Source organism: Lutra lutra, chromosome 15 (genome assembly GCF_902655055.1).
Source record: "Lutra lutra chromosome 15, mLutLut1.2, whole genome shotgun sequence".
Classification (NCBI taxonomy): Eukaryota; Metazoa; Chordata; class Mammalia; order Carnivora; family Mustelidae; genus Lutra; species Lutra lutra.
In genome coordinates, this window is record NC_062292.1 from 16,364,629 (window position 1) to 16,388,324 (window position 23,696).

General features: G+C 52.5%; 1 protein-coding gene across 1 annotated transcript in view; it reads left to right on the top strand.

The window, feature by feature from the left end:
- Positions 1 to 2,541: 2,541 nt before the first annotated feature.
- The window catches only part of LHX4 (LIM homeobox 4), a 42,237-nt gene continuing 21,082 nt past the window's right edge, over positions 2,542 to 23,696 (top strand). Inside the window, exons 1-2 of the mRNA XM_047705818.1 lie at positions 2,542 to 2,850; positions 20,188 to 20,359. Of these exons, the coding sequence (XP_047561774.1) occupies positions 2,775 to 2,850; positions 20,188 to 20,359 (248 nt within the window). The 5' untranslated portion in view covers positions 2,542 to 2,774. The remainder of the gene's footprint in view (positions 2,851 to 20,187; positions 20,360 to 23,696) is intronic.

Below are 23,696 nucleotides of genomic sequence, written 5' to 3' on the forward strand. Positions count from 1 at the left end.
TTACTCTAATTTATTTAATAATCCCCTATTGCTGGATATGTAATTTATTCTCTTTCAAAAATGTTATAAACATCCTTGCAACTACCTCTTTATACATATTCCTGATTATTTCTTGTGACTAAATTTCTCTATGGATTGGGTCAAATCCATCACATTTTTAGACTGTAACATATATTGCCAAAGTGCCCTCAGAAGACATTGTTCCTCCTTGCATCCCCACCATAAAATTGTTTTCTGATTTCTCCACACCCTAGCCAACAATGGGTATTAACACTGCTTTTATCTTTGACTAACATTTTGGCAAACTTATAATCATAATATTGTATCATGCTTTTAAGATTTTAGTATTTCACAAGTATTCCCATGTTGCTAGATTTCATAGTTTCAATAACTGTATAACATATTACAACGCAAATTTAATCTACTTTATTAAGCCACTTCCCTTCTGTTTGATAGCAGAGGGTTTTTTTTTCCCCCCCTCCAAGCCATAATACTGTAATAAGCATCTTCAGGTATGAAATCTTTTTTTTTCCATTTTAGGTTATTTCTGTGGAACACACACTCAAAAGTGGAATTATAAGAGCTAAAGGATATGAACAAATTATAGGGTTTGATACATATTGCCAAATTGCTTTCCTAACGGATTTAAGAGTTTATTAGCACAGTAACAGTATGGTGAGAGCACCAGTTTCAAAGCACTTTCACTAGCACCAAATTCTAGGATTCCTTCCACCTTAGCTGGTTGTTTAACACACAAAACAGAAGTATTACTATGATGTTTCCTTTTACGTCTTTGATTGCTAATGAGGGTGGCATTTTCCCGTGTTTGCTAGTTACATTTTTGTAAAAAAAAAAAAAAAATTGTTTTGGTAAACACCGAAAATGTTGCCGGGTTTCTTGCATATTGGAGTCACCTCGCAGGTCAACAGGGCAAGAGATGATGCCAACCCAGTCCCAGGAGACAGAAAAGTCACTGTGACTTCATCGAAGACAAATTCTAAGAATAGACGACCATGCCCTCCTCCCCCACCTTCACATTCATCCCTCACCGCGCCTGGTGTCCCTTGTTTAGAGACAACGCCAGGAGAAAAAGCGGGGGACGCTCTATTAGGTTGGAGAGGGGCACACCGTCTCCTTCCCCGCCCGAGCTGGACTTAACTTGGCTGGGAGGGCACATCCGTCTAGACCTCCGGAACGAATTCAGGATGGGGGTGTCGCGGGGGGGGGATCCATGGAGTCTCTGGGTCCCGCGGCAGGGGAGGTGGGCTTCCCGCACCTGCAGCCAAGCGGCGTCGAGCACACTGATGAAGCATTAGAGAACCCTGGCGGCGACCTGCCCCAGAGGTGGGCCTTCTGTCTTATTTCCGCCAGGCCCTTGCGTCGGGATTTAAGTGTGCAAGTGTGCCTTGTAAATACAATAAGCAACACGCGCGCCTTCCTCGGTTAGCCCGGGTGTCCGCGTGCGCGCTGCCGCCCCGCACGCACGAGGTCCGAACTGTTCAAAGCGCCCGCAGCTGCAGCAGGCGAGGCAGTGCGGTCCCTGGGGACCGAGGACAGGACCCAGCGGAGCCGGCGTGGGCAGAGCGGCGCCGGCAGCCCGCAGCCAAAAGGCTCGGGGACCCGTCGGGGCCAAGGAGGAGGCAAGCGCGGACGGACTCCCAGCGGCAGGCCGCGGCGAGCGGGGGCGCGCATCGGGAGTCGGCGCCCGGCCCCCTCGGCGCGCAGCCCCCTGCCGCCTTCCCCGCCCGCCGCCGCCCGCGGCGTGGCTCGAGCCTTGCTGGCCGAGTGCGGGCTGTCCCTGGTCTCGCCTCAGCCAGACGCGGGGGAGCGAGAGCAAGGGCTGAGAAGCGCCGGCGGGAAAGGAACTGGCTAGAGGAGAAGAGGAGGCGTTAGAGGATGGAGGCTGGAGTCCCGGGCGGAGAGAAGCCCGGAACCGAGAGCGCGCGAGCGAAGACTGCCGTGCGGCCCCGGCCTTCGGAGGGTCTGCCACGCCCTTCCCCATCCTTTGGTCCGAATGGGGGGGCAGTGGCACATGAGCCACCGGCCGAGTCCGAAACCCCCGCAGGACCCGCGGAAACCTGCAAGCCCGAGGCTCCGCCGTCCAGGAGCACCTGCTGCTGGGGCCGTGCCCGCCGCAGTATTTATACCCGGGGCGCGAGCCCGCACGGCGGGGCGCAGGGCCGGGAGCGGATGGGGGGGGGGGGAACACGACGCCCCGCGAGGCCCCGCCCCGTCCTGTGCGGCCCCGCCCCCCCCCCCCCCCGTGCGGCCCTCCACACTCCCCGCACCGGGACCCCCGCTCCGGCCGGGTCCGCGGCCCGCTGCCGGGTGCGGGGATTGGCTGGAGGGCGGGCCTCCCTGCGGAAAGCGACGTCACGGCCGTTCCTGCAGTGTGAATGAATCAAAATGCCTGGGTGACCGCGGCCTCCCGGGCGGCCGGCAAGCGAAGGGTGGAGGGGGAGGGGGAGAGAAGCGGGCGGGGGAAGGAGGAGGGGAAAAAAAGCCAGAGCTGCAGCAACAGCGTCTCCTCTACCCGGGATGTGCACCTACCCAGGAGAGCGAGATCAAAGGGATTTGAAACAGACTGAGGACTGGCGGGGGGAGGGGGCCAGCCAGCCTGTGGAATCCTCCCGGAGAGGCGGAGGGTCCGGCTTCCACCGTGACTTCGGCGGCCTGGTTGGGTTTTTTATTATTATTTTCAAATTTCTGAATCCAGCTTAAGCGAGAGAGCAAGAGATCTCCGTAGACTGCGACTCCCTGGCTCTCGCTCCGAGATGATGCAGAGCGCAGCTGTCCCCGCGGAGGGGGCTGTCAAGGGGCTCCCGGAGATGCTTGGTGTGCCGATGCAACGTAAGACACCCCCCTTTCTCGCTGATTTAATTTAATAACAAGACAGCCAGCAGCCGTGGCCGATACGGGGCGGGTCGGACGCTGCGTGTAGCCTGGACCGGAGAGGCCGGGAGGGTTGAGGGGCCGCCGGCCCCGGCGCAGAGGCGGTCACAGGGCAGGGGCACTGGCCAGAGTGCGTTTAAAGGGCCTGGCTCTTGGCTTTGGGGGCCGAAAGTGAAAGCCTTCTGATCGTGCTCGAGGCCAGCCGAGGGTACCGAACCCCGCATCTCCAGCCCATGGCTTTTCTAGGACCGTTGGGAGAGTGCTGTCTGGGGACATCAGGGGAACGAACTGCAGGCCAGGCCTGAGGGCTGGGGTGGTCCCCATAAATCATCCTCTTTCCTGGGGTTACGGTCAAAGCTCGAAGTACCGCTAGTGCAACTTCACCCCAGCTGGCGGGAAGTTGGAGAGCGCGTCCCCCGCCCCCGGGGCTGGCGGCGCCGAAGCCCAGGCCACACGCTCTGTCCCCGCGCGCTGGGCGTGCGCGCCTGGTGCGTCCTCAGCTGCTGCTGCCCGCGGCGCCCGCAGCCTGCGCCGCTGGGGACTGCCGGCTTCTTCCAGTGAGGAAGTCAACTCGCCATGTTCCAGCTAGCCGAGGAATGCAGGGGAGGGAGAAGCGCCGGGACGAAGTTGTGAACTCGGGGTACAGCCTTTGCGCACGCGAGGACATACTTTCCGGACGGCTTGGATTCGGCAGGGGAGACACATAGGGTGCACTTTGCTCGCCCACTCACTTTCTTTCCAGCGCCCGATATTAGCAAGACTGCGGGAGCTCAAGGCGTGTTTATTCCCAGGTCTCTGCGTGTGTTTGGGTGTGCGCGCTCAGGCTTTTTCCCGCAGGGAATCTGCCTCTGTCCCGCGCTCCCAGTGTCTTGGGTGGACAATTCGTGCAGAGGCAGGAGCAGGTCCCGGGGCATCGCGCGCGCACAGCGGGCGCCTAGTGAGTCCTGCCTTACCCTCGCGGGCTCTGCGGAACACCCCTGCGCACCGTGGAGAGGGAAAGGTTTCCTCACTCCGCTTGCCAAGGGACTGTGCTTCCAACCGCGATTTCTTTAGTGGAGCGGTAGCCACGCCCTCAAGGCTTATTTTAAGTAAATAAAATAATGGTGTCTACCCTACGAACCAGAAGGGCGCAAGGCTGCCCCCTCCCGCGCCCTCCCGCGCCCTCCCGCGCCCTCCCGCGCCCTCCGGCGCCCTCCTGCGCCCTGGGTTTTCCCGGCAAGGATTCTGCCTAGGCCATACCTCAAAGGGCAAGCTGGCGAGCGTGTGTCCTGGGCTTCCTGGGAAGTTTTTGAGAGGGAACTAGAAGGGGATAGCTTCACTCAAATCTAGGTAGGCTATGCTCTGACTATATCCTGCAGTTAATTCTTTGTGTCTTTCTCTGTTAACTGCTGGCAAACAGTTCCACGTCTGCACCGCGCCTTGGGAGGTTTCCTGCTGACCTAGATGTGTCTGTAGAAGGCTTTGGGGTTTGCTGCTGCCCTCACTGCCCCCAGCCCACCACGGGCAAGGAGGGAGTGCAAGGAGTGCATTCTGAGCCCTGGCAGAAACAGAAACACAGCCTCTGGCAAAGGCGCTCCAAGTCCTTAGACGCATTGTAGCTCTGGGGGAGTAAGGGGAGCGTGTGAGGGGGCGGAAGGCGGTGTGTGACTCCCTGCGGTGTCACCCAGTACCTCCATGCTTTAATAGTTGTGGTCCGTAGGTGGCCTGCCAGGACTGCAAAGGGCAGTCCGCTTTGCTCTGACAGCCTTTCTTGGGATGCTCAGCACACGCTCTTAGATGTCTCACGTTTTGTTTCTCTTGCTCAGAGGCAACTTTGATTTCGACATCAGGAACTCAATTTCCTAAAATGCTCAGAACTTGACTTCAGAGCTACAGTTCATTGGGGCTCAAGTCTGGGTTCCAGCTGTGGAGAACTCAATGAAGTCGAGAGTGGGACTCTTGTTCCAGGGCTGCCCAGCAGAGGCAATGCTGAACCAGGAGGGGCTGCTCTGCTCTTCCTTTTGTCTTGCCCCGGTTCTGGGGCCTGTTGAAGGAAGCAGTGGCTAAAATTGAGGGGCCCAATCCCTGAAGACTTGGAGTCCAGCTTTTTTAGGGGGGACGTGTGCAGGACATACTCATCCCCATCCCGTAGATGTGGCTGCTGGCCATCACGCTGTTGGTGCAGAGAACTGGGCATAGGTGGGGTATGGTCCCCTCACACACATAAACACCACCATTCTCTTTTCTGGAACCTGGGGGCCACTGGCCTAACAACTGTCCATGGGGGTGGGGGACATGCCCTTAGACCTCAGGGAAGAAAAAGCGTCATCCCAAGCCTGTGGGTGTTTAAATCTTGGGAGAGCGGACAGAAAGGCTGTCCAGCAAAGGTCTAAGCCCACACTGGAAGGTTTGGGTCTCCCCACCCCGCACCCCTGCATTCCCCTCCCCCACAACGCAGGGCACACACATAGGTGTATTCAATTTCTTTACCCTGAGCCATGATAGATGGAGCACTTTGGGGCACAGATGTAGGGGTCCCCCAATCTGGGTCCCTCTGGCGCCCCGGCCTCATACCTGATGGGGCATTTTATGAGTTTGAATCCAGTTTGTTTCGGAAGCAGTCCGAATATTCTTTTGTGGGTGGGTGAGGTGCACTCCCTTAAGGAAAATGTTGACTATGTAATGTAATAAATTCTCTCTTGGCGGGCTTATTCCTTGCTCCCTGCCCCCCCACCCCACCCCAGCCACCTCCTGCCACTGTTCGCTCCTGGGCAGACTTGTCAGCGTGGTCACTCTCATCCTGCTTCCCCGAGCAGGGGGTGCAGGTCCCATGAGAGCCTTGCGGCTTCCACAGCTCTGGGGTGGCCTGGCAGGGCCCACCCTCGGCTCAGACTTCTCCAGACAAGCTTGAAGATCTTCGTCTGTTTGAGGGGCATCAGCCTGGGATGAGAAGCTCAGAAAGAGTCTGGGAGCAACCCCTGAGACCCTGAAGATCACCCTGGGGTAGGGAGGTAGAGCCCACCCCCTTAAGTCTCCGATGGGTTGCTGGGTAGCCTGGCTCCTGCCTCTGGTCAGTGTTTGAGGAACTCAAAGCCCCTGGCTCCTTGCTCTGGGAGGCGGGAGCCCTGTTTGTGTGAGGCTGTACCCTCAGGGCTCACGTCCAGCACGGCCGGCCGAGGTCCTGTCCAGCATGGGCTGGGGGCCTTGGGTGGGTGTTTTTTTTTTTTTTTTTTTTCTGCATAGGTGGATAGGTTCAGAAAGGGACCTTGCCCTAAGCTGGCGGGTCCCAGTTTCTTGTCCCCCGATTAGGATCACGGGTCTCTCTCTCATGATGGACGAGACCTGCTTCTGCTCGGGTCTTTCCTGCTGCCTCCCTCTAGGCTGTAGAAACGCCAGGTCCAGATTCTCACAGTTTCTGACCTGGGGGCAGCATTGGATTCTGCAAACGCCTCCCTATCCTCCTCGGAACCTGTCTCCTCCCTGATCTCATCAGTTTCCCCCACGCGTCTGGGCCCTGCTGGCCCCTCTTGCATGCCTAGAGGACTTGGAACAGTGAGGGACATACAGGGAGGTGAACATTTTATCGCCCCTTGCCCTCAGTTTTTGCCTGTCTCCCACGTAGTTTCTCCGGACACCTCGGGGAAGGACAATGGTCCCCGAGCCACCTCTGGCTGCAGAGGTGGTCAACCCTGGTGAGAGAAAGGAGTCAGCCGCTGGGTCCAGGCAGGGAGTGATAAATGGGTAACAAGTGTAGGGCACCTCCCATCCCACCCTTATCTTCTGGAAGATCTACTTCTTACAGCTCTTCCGAACCCCAAAGTTGTGAGTAAAGGGTATTGGGTTTTATATGTGGTAGGATCTGGGTGAAGAACTTCTCTAGGAAGCCCCACTCTCCTTTCTTCTCTTCCGGGCCTCCTGCGTGGGGTCAGTCTTCCAGCTCGGATTGCATCCGAGTCCTCTTTCCCGACATTATCATCCTTCTTGCAAACTGTTTAACAGGTGGAACGGACTCACTTCCCGGGCCAGCTCTCTCAAACTCTGGAGAAGCTATTCCAGCTTCTTTCCATTCCTGCCTTTTCTGGTCGTGCCGGAAAGAAAAACAAGGGGAAAATTTATTATGTGATATATATCGCCATATATTATATATATGGAGAGACAGGAAGATATTGATTGATTCAGATTTCGATACAGAAATTCAGACAGCAGGGGCGCCTGGGTGGCTCAGAGGGTTAAAGCCTCTGCCTTCAGCTCAGGTCATGATCCCAGGGTCCTGGGATCGAGCCCCACATCCGGCTCTCTGCTCAGCAGGGAGCCTGCTTCCTCCTCTCTCCTTGCCTGCTTCTCTGCCTACTTGTGATCTCTGTCTGTCCAATAAATAATAAAAAAAAAAAAAAAGAAATTCAGACAGCAGTCCTGGGCACCACAAATCTCCTTCCCTGCTCACAAAAATATTGTCACGCGAGAGCCAACTTTTAAAGGTCAGACTGGTGGCCGTCCCCGCCGGCAGATCAGGCCTTAAGGATTGGGGATTCCCATACCCCAAGCTGGAGGATCCCACCCCAGCCTCGGGCCAGAGCTTCGCCCCACCCGGAGGGGAATTTGGAGAAACCCGGGTGACCACGGCAGCGCCTCGCTGCGGAGCCGGGTGGATCGGGGCGCCCCAGGGGCGAGCGGGCTCCTCCCTCCCGGCTTCCACTGTCTCTATCAAAGAGGGCGGCGAGGAAGGAGGGGAGCCCTTCTTGGCAGTGCGCGGCCCCAGTGCGCCCAGGGAGCGGAATTAACGATTTAAACGGACAGGGAGCGGGCAGGCGGGACGAGTGAGGGGCGAAGGTCTGCACCGAGCGGCCCCAAGTGTCCGGGAAAGATGGAGAGTCGGGACTGAGAAGAGAGAAGCAGGACCGAACTCGAGTTGTTTCCTCGCCTGTCCACCGGGCGGGGTCGTGGAAAACCAGGGCCTGGTGGGGCTGGGCTGGATCTCCGGGCTTGGGTCCGGGTCGAGACCTGTGGCAGAGCGCCTTCCCTGCCCCCCAGCCCGGGGGTAGGCGCAGGCCTGGGCGGTCCAGCGAGCTGGCGATGAATTCCTTCAACAGGCGTTTGCTGCGCACCTGCGGGTGCCGAGCGCTGGCTCGACGGGCGCCTTGGGTGTTAAGGGCTTGCGGGTGGAAGCAAGTGCGGACAGTACGGCCCATCTGGGAGAGTCAGCTTTGCGCCCCCCGCGTCCCGCAGCCCGAGGTAGAGGTCGAGCCTGCGAAGGGGGCAAGGCACGGGCGACCTCTGTGTCCACAGGTCTCCACGGTCGGCATTCCTGCGCCTCGGCCCTTTCCTTCCATCCACCTTGCCGGTTCCATTTCTCGGCTTAGTCTCCTGAGCGGCCCCAGCGAGCGGGGACTGGCCAAGCCTGGGTCCCATTTTCTGCCCCTTTGGAGTGGCGGCAGAGACCTTACCCGCGGGGAAAGGCTCTGTAAGCCGGAGCGCCAACAGCGCGCCCAGCCCAGGGAGGCCGGGCCGACACCTCTTTCTCCCCATACCCATTTCTCGCCAGCATCTGGGAAGACAAAACTAAACTCCAAAGCCAGCGGCCCAAGGCTTTCCGGGATTTTAACCCTTGAAAAGCACCCCCCCCCCATCAGGGCAGCGGCTCCTCATGCGCGGATGCTAGAGGCAGCCCGGGTCGGCGCGGTACGAGCACCCCGCGCGCCCTGCCCGGGTTCGAGCCTCGGCTCCCGGCCCTGCTCCCAGCGTTTAGCGGACCTCGACGAGAGCTGGAAACGTGGCCGGCTCCAGAGAATGAGGTCTCTACCCGGGCAGCAGATGCAGTAAATTAAATTCGACCTGGGGAGGTCGTCGGTGCTCCTGTGTGCAGGGAAAGGCGCAACGGCGCCGGCCGCAGGTTGCAACTGCTTATGGAGGAAGCCGCGGACCGTGCGCAGGCTTCAGTCTGCGGCGCTCGGAGGTTGGCTTCATCCGGAATGGGACCTTTTTTTTTTTTTTTCCTTTTTTTGGGTGTCGGAGTGAGTGTCCTTTAACGGGATCTGAAGAGTGAAACTAATCAGGAAGGAGAGGAATTACTGGCCAGGCCGGGCGGGCGGGATAAAACCGGGAGTGGCGGGAAGTAGAAGGAAGACCAAATGCTAGGTGTACCTCCCTCCTGACACGCCAAAAACGAAGCAGGGTTAAGGCAAGAATGTTGGCTGAATGCTCAGGGGATTAGAGCAAAGTGAGTCCTCAAGACGTCTTGGAGACCGCCTACATACACCACTGCAAATAAATACGAGTCTTTTTTTTTTTTTTTTTAATTGCAGCCTCCTAGAGGTGAGGTGGGGGTCCAGGGAGACAGGAAACCGGCAAAGCACCAGTGAGTAGACAAAACACGGTCCACGGGGGCGTCTTGGGTTTTGAACAGTGACCTGATGACCCCCGCTGACCAGGTGTAGACAGCCTCAAGTCCTAAATACCCCCATTGTCCTAACTTCCCATTTGCCTCGGATTTAGTGCCCTTTCACTGTGTGCTACAGTCAATTAGTGAGTACTTAGCACCGCATTAGCAGGCTGAGCCCAGAGGGACACCCGTGCTGCCGCTGGCCTGGAGGAAGGGGAGGAGGGAGGGTCACACCTGCAGTCCTGCCGGGATGGAAAATTAGTTAACAGGGACTAACCTTTCTATCACGTTGTTAGGAAGACTGCTTTGAGCTTCTTGTTTTGTTCAGCAGTGATGGCTATTTGGTGGATTTCTCTGGCCGGGAGACTAGTTTCCTCCAAATTGAAGAGTTGTGGATGGGGAGGGTTGGTGGCCTTGGGTGGAGGGACCTTATAGCATCGCTTTCATTTAGGGAAATTGATCAGGATTAGAGCTGAGAAGCTTTGGAATGGTAGAGATTTGGAACCAGTTTAGCTGTCCACCGGACGCGAGGAATAATACCCACTTTGGGAAACAAGGTTGGAAAGAGACAAGCAGCAGTCTGCTGTGGTAGCACCAGATGCTGGGTTCGGAGATGGTGGGGAGTGCAGGTGTCCTTCTGTGATGATTTTCTGCCTTTTCTCTTTCTGAAATGAGTGTTAACAATACCCAGGACACAGATGTGAGCGAACTGCTGCTGTTCGTAAAATTCCATTGTGGCTCACGTGTCTATGTGTCTCTCTTCGTTCTCCTTTCTCGTCTTCCTTTCTTCCTTTTCTTGTTTCTTCCTTCCTTCTTTTGTGAGGTCTTTGCGGGGGGGGGGGGGTGCACTCGGGTTCCTGCAGGAATTCACAGCACAGGGCTTTTGTTAGAGGTTGACTGGCAGGCTGAAGGGTGCTGGGGTCCCTCACCCCGCCTTTCTTGGAGGCGTAGAAGGAAGGGCAGTTTCTGGGTCCAGGACAGAAGCTGCCCAGGAGCTGGGCTATTGTTGTTTATAGTAGGAAAAAAGTCATCTAAAGTAGATGCTGCTGTGAGATTTTGTCCTTTTTTAAGGTCCTGAATTCTACAAGAGCCCTGATCAAAATGGAGCACAAATGAACCATTTTGAAGCACTGTTGTTGGGAGTAGGCGGACGGGTTGGGTTTAATTGGCAAAATTGGAATTGATTCTCCCTTGGAAAATGTACTCCAGGTTAACTGTATTAATGGCGGATTGGAAAATCATCTTGGGAGGCAAGTCCTTAGTCCTGTTGTTATTTTGGTGGATTTCTTCTCTCAGATTTCCTCAGCCCCCTTCCCTCCATCAGTCAGTCGGTATGTTTCACTAGCCACAGATGTTTTACTGCGGTAGCTCACCCCCAAATGCCTTTAAAGTATAATTTACTTTAATTATAATGTTAGAGGGTTAAGGGATGGGTTCTGGGAATAGCTTAATAGAGACAAAACTTGCAGCCAAATTAATTGAAAGTTTCTCCTTATGAGGGAGAGGTTGCCAAACATATGGAATATTGCTACAGAATGAGACATCAGAAAAACCCATTGTGGAGATTTAGCAATGATTAAATGCGAAGATGGAGTGGAAACAGAGATGTGTCTACAACATTTCCATAGACTGTCACGGATTTGTTTAAGGCGACTTTGTTTTATTTGCAATCACGGAGAAGGTTCGATATCCTACTGAGTAACATTAATTCTCTGTGAATATGTAATCTAGAAGATAATCCCATACCTGCAAATGCATATTTACATTCTGTATTTTATTGACAATAGGACTCCTGTTAAAATGTTGTCCAAATTCAGCCTTAAAATGGTTAACATTGAAGTTGTCTCTAGGATACTTTCAGATTTGATCTTTATATTGAAAAGGTTACTATTTTTTGAGCTGCTTAAGCAGAAATAGAACAAAGGAGCTTGTCAGAGGGACCCCAAACCACCAAGCGAAACAAATAGGATCTGTTGTGGGGGGAGGATTCTGAAGGACGCGTGGAGGGTGGAGGGAGAAAACATTAGGCACAGTCATTTCTGACATGAGAAGGCTTTTCTGACTTGTTTCCTAGTTTTTAGTCATTCGTCAAGACACACACACACACACACACACACAAACTAGGAAAGACTAGAAATTAGATGAGACCTGTGGGTTGATGTATTTTTAAAGTATGTAAGCAAACATAATTATAATAGAGAGTATGATTTACCTTAAATGCAACGCTAGGTTTTTTTTTTTTAATTAAGCTTTTCTCAGGATTTGTGTGTCTCTATTTAATGATTCATCACCATCACAAAATACCACGATGTTTAATATACCTTTTCTGCTTAAGTTTTGAAGAATTAATATTGGAATTTTGTGCTTTGGTTGTGTTGTTTATGGGATAATTCTTACTAAGTTATGAAGGAAATGTATAAAGTATTTGGGAAGACTATGTTATGGTCTCTTCAAGATACATGAGTTTAGAAAAGGAGGAAATATGAAAAAGGAAGCTATAAATTGTTCAGTAAAAATGAATTGTTCTTAGTAGGGAGATGGAAAATAAAGCGTGGAAGGGGGAACCCAGACATACAGCGTCATGATTTTCAGGTACAACACTTCCTGAGTCTCAGGCTCACCCTGAATGTGGACTGCAGAGAGGGATTAGTCCTCGGTTCCCTTTCCTTCAGTCACAATGATCAGGGCATTGAAAGGGGGAGTTGGGACCAGAAAACAGGATTTTATTGTCTATGGCGATGGTGACAACTTTGAAGTGGAAAATTTTATTTGTGAAATATGGATCCAGGAATAGAAAAAAAAATTTTTTTTTTGACAGAGATCACAAGTAAGCAGAGAGGCAGAGGTGGGGATCAGGGGAGAAGCAGGTTCTCTGCTGAGCAGAGAGCCTGATGCGGGGGTTCAATCCCAGAACCCCAAGACCATGACCTGAGCCGAAGGCAGAGGCTTAACCCACTGAGCCACCCAGGCGCCCCAGGAAGAGAACTTTTAATTAAATTTTAATTATACCTCTGTTATAATTCTTAGACTTGGAGATCCCTGAAGCTAGGTGTGACTTTTAGCAGGCAGGGTGCCATGCTTGGTTATGTCCTGTGGCCATATGTTGATACACTTTAGAATTAGTAACTCCAGACTAAATTAATAAGTCCCCCCTACCTCCCCCCACCCCTGACTGAGGGGGCATTCCCCAACCTGCCTTTTGGGAACAGGCTTCCTTCTTACTTACTCAGGGAAGCCTGTTGTGTTCTTTCCCTTAGATGTGGGGAAGGAATGGAGAATTCTAAGGAAAACAATATTTTGTACAGTGTTTCCATTGTATATGTGTTTCCTCAAAGCCCCATTTAGTTTCTTCTTTCAGTGTGTGGTCAGTAAAGATACTTAACAAGCAAATGAAATTATGTAGTTTGAGAAACATATATTGGCCAAAATGTTGCTTAAGATGAGTTCCAAAACTACTTACTTCTTGAGTGAAGTCACCACAAAAGGGTTTGGAGTGAAAGCCACGGGGTTTCTTGAGCCCTGTTCGAAGCCTTGGTCTTCAGTCAGCCCCAGAACATGTGCAGGACAAAAAGAAGCTTCTAGCCCCACTTTGGCCCCCAACTGTGTACTCTTTGAGAAGTTCTTTTTTTTTTTTTAAGATTTTTAAGATTTCATCTATTTATTATATATATATATATGTACACACACACACACACACACACATATATATATATAAATTTTTATTTTTTATTTTTGACAGAGAGAGACATAGCTAGAGAGGGAACACAAGCAGGGGGAGTGGGAGAGGGAGAAGCAGGCTTCCCACCGAACAGGGAGCTCAATGCAGAACCCAATCCTAGGACCCTGGGAGCTGAAGGCAGAGGCTTAAGGACTGAGCCCCTCAGACACCCCAGGAAGTTCTTTTAAATGTAGAGGTTAACTTCTCACAAGGTTGCTGAGAAGAGTAAATGAACTTGGAGATTTGCAAGTACTCAACAAAGTTCAGAGTGCCGGCAGTCTTAAATACCAGAACCAAGGCATATGGAGCTGCCCTCAGAGGCTGGAGGGCTCCTGGGTGTCCCAAGAGGGGCCAAGCCTCCCAGGAGTGTCCTGGATCTGCCCACCCCACCAGGAGTGCTGGAACGGAGACCGTGGCTCCTATCCTGAAAGAAGCAAAGAAAACCTTGTCGTGGGGATGACGTTGTTCAGTCAAATTCTGAAACCAACAGAGGAACTCCATCCAAAAGGCAGTTTAAAAAGCAGGGTCTGATGGTACTCCAAAATGGCAAGATTATTATTAGAAAATAATAATCTGATCTCGGGGCATGGTTCAACATGGGTCAACATTATTCCTAATAACTCAAAAAAACTTAGTTTTAGAAATATCAAATATCAAATATCAAAGTGCTTATCAGCATTAGGATTCCAACAGAGATACGGAAATTCCAGTACATTTTCCCAGAAAGGTGCACTTTCTTCAGTACATTTTAGAAGTTACTGCCAAGTGTGTTGGTTCTAGTTTTCATCTCTTTAGTGGAAAAAATGTTTTTCTTCACCTTCTTGCTCTTCCGTGACCAGAGAGATAGAAAACACCATTTTTCAAAGAATTAAAATCGATCAAACAAACACAAATTGTCTCCGAAATGCTTCATGGTGGCCCCTTGTTCCTTGAGAGCAGTTGCTTGGAAATGATGAAACGTGAGCGGGGAAATAAAAACACACAACACTTTTTTAGATGTCACTTGGAAGGTGGGGGGTGAGGAGGGGGGATTTGGTCTGCCAGAGACCACATCAGACTTTTTGACCTACTTCCCAGTTTTCTGAAACTTCACTAATGGAGGAATTTGGGGATTTAAAATGGAGTCCATTTTTGGATGGGCCACTCTGAAACTAAGCCCCTCGTGCCCACACTGCAGTATTTTAGGTGATTGGAGGTTATGGGTTTTATAAACTTCCTTGATGAAGAGGTAGATTAAGGCTACAAGCAAAGAAAAGGTTTTTAGCCATTTGTCATCAAATAAGAAATAGTCACTCTTCCATTGGACATTTAAAGATCTCCAAGAAAAATACTAGAATCCTCAATGGTTAATGTGAACTCACTCCACTCTTACCTGAACACATTACAGCAAAAGTGAAGTGAGGTCCACTTGGTGGTGGTCCTAACCCACCTCTCCATTCTCACCATTCATATGTGGGGTGGAGACCAAGGTCTGGCAAATTTGCCCTCATTCTGTGGAAGAAACAATATGCCAGATTTCTTTGTTCCAAAAAGACTTAACCTTGTAATGTTGCATTATGTGCTATTCATGTTCTGGGATTATGCTGGTTAGAAAGGGGTGTACATCTGCCAGATGCTTTAGAACTAAAACGATGGAGGAGAGTTTTGAGGGTTTTATGTGTGTAGGGGGAGGTTAGTGAGGGAGGGGGAACTTATATTGGGAAATAAGGAAACATGAGATGACTTCAATATACTTTAAATATATAAATTCATCTTGTTGGTGACTGGCCATGGGGAGTGGAAAAGGGAGGTACCAGTGAGCTGAGCAACGGTCTTATGGGGTTAGGAGTTTTATCCTTGTTGTCTGATGTGATCACACAGCCAACCCTGCGAGATCGGTGTTACCATCTCTGTTTTACAGATCAGAAAACTGAGGCTCAAGGAAGTTAAGACGTTTGTCCAAAATTGTTTACATGGTAGACTGAGATATGAACCCAGGTTTATCAGACTCTGATCTGGGATTTATTACAAACAACTTGGCAGAACTAAAGATCTGAAGATCTAAACTCTAAGCAGAACTGAAAACTTGCAAATTCTCACAACAATTTTCCAAGAGTATTGGAACAAAATGTTTCTCCTTGCCCCTAGCTTTCTTTTCTTTTCTTTCTTTTTTTTTTTTAAGTTTTTATTTATTTATTTGACAGACAGAGATCACAAGTAGGCAGAGAGGCAGGCAGAGAGAGAGGAAGGGAAGCAGGTTCCCTGCTGAGCAGAGAGCCCGTAAGGGGCTCAATCCCAGGGCTCTGGGATCATGACCTGAGCCCAAGGCAGAGGCTTTAATCCACTGAGCCACCCAGGTGCCCGCCCCTAGATTTCTGTAGCACTCAATGCTCGCTTTCCCCCAGGGCTCCAGGGTTGGACAGCTCCCTCCTTCAGAGATGGTTTCCTTTACAGAGATGAAGAACTGGCTGTTTTCCAGAAGGGCGAAGCCTCAGCCTGTGTATGAGGCTGTGTGTGTGCATGTTTATGTGTATGTGTGAGTGTGTACCTACGGGTGTGTGTGTTACAAGTATGTCTGAGTATATGCAAACGTGCATGGCTGTGTGAATGTGGTACGTATGGGTGCCCTCGTGTTTGTCTCAGGGTATATCTTGGTTTATTTGTGATTGTGTAAGTTTTTCTCTGTGTGTTTGTATGTATATGTATGTTTGTGTTCTATGTGTGTATACTAAGTATGTGTGAATATGTGTGTTTGTCTGTATATGTATGTGTTTGTGTGGGTGTGGGTGTCCTGGGACGTGTCCAAGGGACCCTCCCTGCCCATACAGCTGTTCTCGCTGGGCTTTGAGCCCTGTCACTCTGCGGGACTCACAGAAGCCTCTGGGCCCTGCCGATGGGGAGGACACTGAACCGGGTGTGCCAGCATCTCCCCAGACTCCTTGGCTGTTCCATGGGCTTTGCTGTCTTTTTATGACCGTCTTACTCTCTGCCGAGCCCCAGCAGAGAACATCACCAAAGAACACTTGTGTGCAGATAAGGTAAAAATTTTCATTTTAAGTGGGGCGCCTGGGTGGCTCAGTCATTAAGCATCTGTCTTCAGCTCGGGTCATGATCCTGGGGTCCTGGGATCGAGCCCCGCATCGGGCTCCCTGCTCAATGGGAAGCCTGCTTCTCCCTCTCCTACTCCTCTGCTGTGTTTCCTCGCTTGCTGTGTCTCTCTCTGTCAAGTAAATAAATCAAATCTTTAAAAAAGGAAAAAAAAATTTCATTTTAAGTGAAAGGACTCCTCATATCGGAATCTGAGTTTACAGGTTAAATTCTTAGTGACTCCCAGGGTCGGCTTAAATTCCAGTTTTTAAAGTGGAATCTTGTAATATCAAATACTGCAGGAAATAGGTTGAGCTTATTAGGGACTTGGAGATCTTCTTCCGCCTTGGAAATTTTGGTTACGACTTTATTTCTGGTAGAAGACCTCTTTAACCTCTGTCCTGTTTGAGCTCTCTGAAATTAAAAATAATAATAATTTATTGCAGGGTTTAAAAAAAAAAAAGCTTGTCTTTTTGCTCCTGGAAAAATTTCTAGATAGCTTACATTTCACACTAATCAAAATAATTACATGGAGTGCTGTCACCTGAAGTGTGGGATCTGAATTCACAGGTCTCCACCCCCTCACTGGCAGGGATGAATCTGAACTTGACAGATGTCATCAACAAGCTGGCACATTGCAGTTGCGGGGAGGGGATCAGCAGGACAGGGCCTTCTGCTTCCCACCCTCCTCTGGGCGTTAGGTGTCCGTCCCATACAGCACAGGCATACTCTGTCTGCAGGATCTAAATGTGTGTCTCAGACATTTCCATTTGCCCAGTTGTTACGGAGCACAAGACGCCAGTGGCTCGTCTACTCCCTTGTCACTGTACAGAGCAGCTTTGAGACTACCTCTTCCTTCCATAAAGTGACAGGGGTAGAGCCAGCCAGGCGAGGCACATCCAGATCCCTCCAGCTCTCAGGCTGGGTTAGCCAACCTTAAGCATCGGCTCTTGGTTCAAATCCCACTTCCCCCACTGCGGGACTTTGGGCACTTCGCTTCCCATCTCCAGGCTCAATTTTCTCATCTGTAAAATGGGGATAAGAACACTTTCCTCACCCAGTGGTGCGGATGTACATCCAGGACCTGACAGAGCTCGTAACAGGCTCTTGACATCTAGTTTTACCATTATTGGAATATTATGGATCTCGCAAATCACTTCTACGCTATCTTTGTTTTTAAAAACGCCAACCCCCTTAAAAAACTACATTGGGGTACAGTAGGAAAGATTATATTATTATTATTTTTTAACCTAAAAAGGGCCCTTAGGATGACCCTCTCATTTTTGCCAAACTCGAGGACCCCGGTTTAGTCCTAAGGCCTCAGAGAACCGCAGCGGGACCCAGCAGGAAGCACCCGCAAGCTGAAGGCCGAGGCTCGTCGGTCGCTGTGGGTGCAGCTGCTCAGCGAGCCGCCGCCGCCGCCGCTTCCGAGCCTCCCGAACTCCGCGGCCCGCCCGCCCTCGCGTGCATTAGCCGTAATGTATTCTCTCTTGAATACTCATCAGATTAAGGCTCCCGGTAGCTACCTTGCTCGAAATAAATTTTATGAGCACACATCCTCGCCCTCAGCCCCTGCACTGGCGGCTGCGAGGAGAAATCCAGCCGCCCCTCTGCCGGCGGCCAGGCCCCCCAACAATTAGGTGGGAATCGGCGCCCTCTGGCCCCGGAGCCGGGCGGCTGCGGGAGGGAGCGGGCTGGGGCGTCCCGGGCCGGGACCAACGCTCTCCGTCCGGTTCTCCAAGGGTTCAAGAGCGTTCGCGGGCGCCGGCAGGGGACCTGGCCCCGGGGCTCCGGCCGGCCGCTCACCAAAGACGCCCCCAGCGGGCGGTGTCGCCGCGTCATTCGGCCTGGGACGGGCCCCCGCGGCTGGTGGGGCCTCGATCTCGTCTCCCCTCCGCTTGCAAAACGGTGCCAGAGCGATCTGCTCCTCACTCCCTCCGCAAGCCCCTGACTCAGCAGACGCAGCGCCTGCAAATGCAAAGGCGGGTCGGAGAGCCCCGCGCCCCGGCCCTTAGTGACATTTTACAAGAGTTGTCCCCCCTTCCCCCAGCGGGCTGGCCTGGTCGCACCTCAGGAGCCCCTGGTGAGTCTCTCTCCTTTCTCAGAGTCTCCAGATCTCTCCCCGTCTAAGGCCCCTGCTCCCCTTCCCTGCTGCTCCAGGGGGTGCCAGTCCTGAGGGACCCTGAGACAGGCCGAGGTGCGGTTGTAGCTGGGGAGCGCTCCCTGCGGGCGGACAGACATGGCCCGAGCCCAGGCGGAGCTGCCCTGTGAAGTGGGGGGCTCTCGACCTCTACGCAGGGATCCTTGGGGGGGCCCAATGAGATCAAGTCCATGAACTTGCCCCTAACTTTCCTTCCCCTCAGCCACAACAGCACTACATCTAACACATGGTTACTGCAGTTATCTCCTAATACCAGCAAACCTTTATTGAGCACTTACTGTTTACTGGCCCAGCCTTAGCCCTATTGATTCAATTACTCTTCACAGCAATCCTACCAGGTGCTATTTTCTTCACCAACTCAACGCCCCCCCCCCTCCCCCGCCATTATAACAGCCGCAGAGAGAGGGGAAGTAATCTGTGGAAGGTTAAAAAGCACAGCCAGGATTCAAGACCAGGTGGACTGGCCCTAGAATCCATGGTCTTTTTTTTTTTTTTTTAACTTTTTTTCCTTACAATTTTATTTATTAGTTTGACAGAGAGCACAAGTAGAGGGAGTAGGAGAGGGAGAAGCAGGCTTCCTGTAGAGCAGGGAGCCCGATGTGGGGCTTGATCTCAGAGCAGGGAGCCCAATGTGGGGCTTGATCTCAGGATCCTGGGATCATGACCTGAGCCAAAGGCAGATGCTTAACAACTGAGCCACCCAGGTGCCCCTAGAATCCATGGTCTTACCTTGTGTCCTACTCGTCCCCACTTCTTTGATGGAAATCTTGTTGTTGTGTGCTTAGCACTTTGCTGGGCACATGGAACTGTTTGTAAGTAACTCGGCAAGTAACTTGGCATCTAATTGGTTGAACATTTTGTCAAGGAGGAAAAATTTTTTTAAAAAGATTTTATTTATTTGAAAGAGAGAGAGGGAGAGAGAGAGAAAGAGAGAGAGAGATTGTGCACAAGTTGTGGGCAGGGAGGGGAGGCGGCAGAAGGAGAAACAGACTCCCCTCCAAGCGGGGAGTGGGAAGAAGGGCTTGATTTGGGGACTCCAGGATTGTGACCTAAGCCCAAAGCAGATGCCCAACCGACTGAGCCACTTAGGCAGCTGGGGAACCTTTTTGATAGAAAAAATGCCGTATGCACGAGGACAGGTAGTTGGCTCCCAGACCCATGCAGATCTGCCCCAGTGTGTTCCTGGTAGCTTTCATGGGGCCTTTTGGGAATGGGGTCAAAGAGCAAGGCACCTAGTGGGTCTGACTTTCAGGCAAATGTTGGTAGCTGCTGAGGCCATAATGGGAACAGGCTGGCTTTGGGGTTTACTGGGCCTGTCACTGACACGTGTGTCCGTCACTAGAGATATCACGACGTTAAGGTCGCAGTAGCCTGTCTACAGGTCTGATATACGAATGACTTAGTACTTGAGCTTTCTTTCTACATAGACTTGGATGGGTCATATTTTTCCCCCAGTGCTTTGAGGCGAATTCTCTTATGTTAACACTTTTAAATTATAACCCGCCAACAAACATGATAGGAATCAAGAAACACGGATGATTCCCAAGAGATCTGGTTTTCCGACTTGTGTTGATGATTTGGAGTGCACAGGAGAAACTGGTGAACTGTTTCAAGGTGAACTTCTTGGAGAGGATGTGATTAAGTATGTTTTCCATGATCACCTCTGTGAAGCCACTTGGGCGTGCCAGGCGCGGTGCTGGGCAGCCGGGACACAAAGCTGCGAAAGGAACCCTGTTCCTGCCCCTTGAGAATCCCGCCTCCTAATGGGACACGCAGGGTGGGCTGGATTTCAGTTCCCACCCGCCGCCTGGACTGGTGACCTCCGTGCTGTGTATGCCCCACCCCATTCTATGGGGCAGTCGAAGGCTTTGGGTTATGTCCTTTTCCTCCCGTGGGAGAGGAATCGTGGAGAAGGGAGGCATCCACACGGGGTCTGGCGTGGTGAGCAGCACCGCGTGGAAGGCTCACTCTGCCTTGTCTCGCTCCCCACAGAGATCCCTCAGTGCGCTGGCTGCAACCAGCACATCCTGGACAAGTTCATCCTGAAGGTCCTTGACCGACACTGGCACAGCTCTTGCCTCAAGTGTGCAGACTGCCAGATGCCGCTGGCCGACAGGTGCTTCTCCAGGGCCGGGAGCGTCTACTGCAAGGAAGACTTCTTCAAGTAAGTCTGAACCCTGGAACCCCCGGCGGGGGGGCTCTGGTCTGTCTCTGGCTCTCCTCTGGGAGTGAGTGGGGAGGAGCTGGTGGCAGAGGGTGTGAGTGCCATTTCTGCTGGGGAGGGGGGTCATTAGGGGGACAGACCAAGGATTCCCATAAATCCTGCCTCAGGACACGAGCCCTCTCATTGCTGCCACTTTCCGAGTAGGTGCTTGGAGGTTCACCCCTGAATCTAGAGGAATCTCGTGATTGCTAAAGGGCCCCGGAGGCTTGGAAGCCTTGCTCCTGGTCCGGGTCCAGCCAGGCTCTGTCGGTGTCACCGCTATTGATGAGAACGTGAGGAAGAGGCAGTTTCATGGGGTGGTAAAGTGCCCAGACCACGATGGGGTTTAAAGCACTTACTAGCTGTGGGCTCTCGGGCAGTTTACTTCTCTCCGCCTCGGGTTGCTTATCTTTAAAATGGGTCTGGTAATAATAGTTCCTACCTCATAGGGTTGTTACAGGCTTTGAATGAATCAATATGGGTAAAGTCCTTAGGACAATGCCTGACACCTGAACGTTAGCTTTGAAGACTGGTCTCAATTCATTCTGGGGTTTGATCCATCAGCAACAATCCTGTTGGTCATGGTGAGGGGACTTCCTAGAAGTTATTTTCTGTGGCATTTAGTCTGGGACATGCCTCCTGGAACCTATTACCCAAGGCACTGAGGCTGGGGCCCCAGCTCACTTGGACCTGCTGGCAGCAGCGACACCAAGACCAGGAGGAGGGAGTCGTCCCGCAGTGACACCGAGCCCCGTGGGGGTGGCCTGTGTGCTGCGCTGAGGGGGACGGGACTGCTGGGGAGGCTTATCAAAGCCTGCAAACATTTGGCACAAATGACCAAGCCTCAGGGAGGAGGGGTGCATCCTTTCAAGGTGGTGTGTTCTGCACAAAGGGAGGGCAAAGGGGGAGAGATGCCAGTCCTGGAGACAGAACGTGTTTCTCCCTAATCCTCCCAAGGTTTAACTTCGGGGAATAAGTGATCTGAATTTCTGAGGATTCTCAAATTTCTTTTGCCCATTAGGAGTTGAAAAGCACATTAAAGATGAAAGTGGTCTCTACTGGGACTTCCTCTGCCCCATGGCTTGTTTTGAGAAGGCCACACTCATGGACACCATCACACTTTGGCCAAAAATATACCACTCTCTCCCTGTGTGTGTGTGTGTGTGTGTGTGTGTGTGTGTGTGTTTGTGTGTGTGTGTGTGTGAGCAAGAGGATGCAGGTGGGTGGGCCTCGCCTTGGGGTTGGGTCAGCTGCATTCCAGTGTCTGGGACCCATCCTCCCCCCATTTGTGTACCTTTGGGAAGCCTCAGTGAGCCCAGGGGCATGACCTTCTTGCCCAGCTGGGGACAGGGTAGGTGCTCAGACCACTGGCTGGGGTGCGGGCGAAACCCATTAGGATCATGTCACAGGACTCTGTTCCCAGAGAAGCTCCTTCGAGCCCCTCCTTGGGGTTCGGACCTTGACTAGCTGGCTCTGGGTTTGGGGAAGGGAGGGGGTAGCAGCTCAAGTGTAGGTTTGGGTTTGAGACAAGTAGTGAGTAAAGGGGTCCCTTTAAACTCAGAAGGGGCCCCAGAGTGCAGGCTAGGGAAGGATTAGCACAGCCCGATGAGCCACCAGCCCAAGACTAGAAGTCACAGTGACAGTTACTCACTCAGGCCATGCCCTGCCCTCCTGACTCCATAGCCTCCCTGTGCCATGGCCCTCGTTTGGATCCTTCTGGAGCACTGCTCAGCAGTAACCTCGTGACCAACCTCCCACCTCCTCTAGCCCACATGTCTCCCCACCAGACAGCATCCATCCTCACAGCTGACCCTGGCCCCCAGCTCCTTCAGCAGGGCCCCCTTACCCACAGAATATTCCAGATGCATTGTGCCGTCAGAGCCTTCCTCCCGGTACCTCGACTCCCTTCTAATCCTACCTCACCATGGTCTTGGGTGCTGATGCCCCTCAGCGGGTTGCCCCCTTCCCCAGGCAGGCCCTGACCCAGGCTAGTTTGTCCTGCAGGGATGAAGTCTGTCCTCTCTAGGTCTCCCCATCCTTCCCTGGCTGTGAGTCCTGCTCTTCCGCAGGTGGGCACCGGCCCCTTCTCTCTCTCCGTGACTCAGTGTGAGTTGTCTCGTGTTTGCTCAAGCCTCCTGACCTGTTTCATCTTCCTTGTTGGCTCAAGGAAAGATTTATTTTTCCATTTTTCTGTCCCTGGCATGGCCTGTGCACCTGGCCTTGCCCACAGACTGTCACTAGGTTTGATGGCACGAAGAGTAGATCCCGTAGTGAACTTACAGCCTGTTTGCTGACCAGTTCCTTCTGTCCCTCGCATGCTGTCCTGTGAGTTGTGAAGGCCCAGGATGCCTGGGAAATGCACAGGCCTATGCCTCAGCTATCTGTCTGTCTATCTATCTATCTAACTATCTAGAGATGTATTTATTTATTTTAGAGGTAGCGTGCAAGTGAGGGGAGGGACAGAAGTGGGGGGAGAGAGTCCAGCAGATGCCCCACTGAGCACGGAGCCCCATGCCCGGGGTGGGGGGGGGACACTCAATTCCACAACACGGAGATCAGGACCTGAGCCAAAGTCAAGAGTCGGACCTCCAACCGACGGAGCCCCAGGTGTGTGATTTAGTCACGATTACTCTCCTCGTCCCACAGGACTGCTCTGCTTCATAAAAGGACCCCCCACCCCCAGGGCTGGATCCATTTGTGAAGTAGGGGAGCTGGCTGCAGAGTCAGGGCTGACTCCGGGTCCTTCCTCTGTGGAGAGGGGCTGTGTGGAGACAAATTTCAAGCTGAGGTGATTCTGCCTGCTGTTGATGGAGGGTCACTGAGACCTGCAGACTGGGCCACTCTGAGGCCCTCTCAGGAAGGACACTTGGCCCCACAGGCAGTCAGGCCCCACACAGCTCTTCGGGACGGCAGCTGTTCAGTGGAGCCCGTCATAGTCCTCGGCGAGGACATGGAGGGACTCAGTCCTCCAGGGTCGGATTGGCTTCACCTTCCTCCCCAGGGTCTGGGAACTGCTGTCTCCTTGGGGCTCAGCCTGTAACATGGCCGCAGAGCCAGTGGGCTGCTCCCCGTGACTGCTCATTAAAAGTCACCCGGCACCTGCTGGCAGATGGCACAGCAGGGGACACGCGAGCAGAGAGGGCACACGGCAGGGCTGGAGGGCAGAGCAGGCGCTGGAGCCTCAGGTCCCTCCCTGGTCCCACACGGGACTGCAGAAGGGAAGGCAGGTGCTGTACACTTGAATTCACCTGCCAGACCTCCGATCGTTCAGCTGTGGGATTCAGAAGAGGCCTGCTCA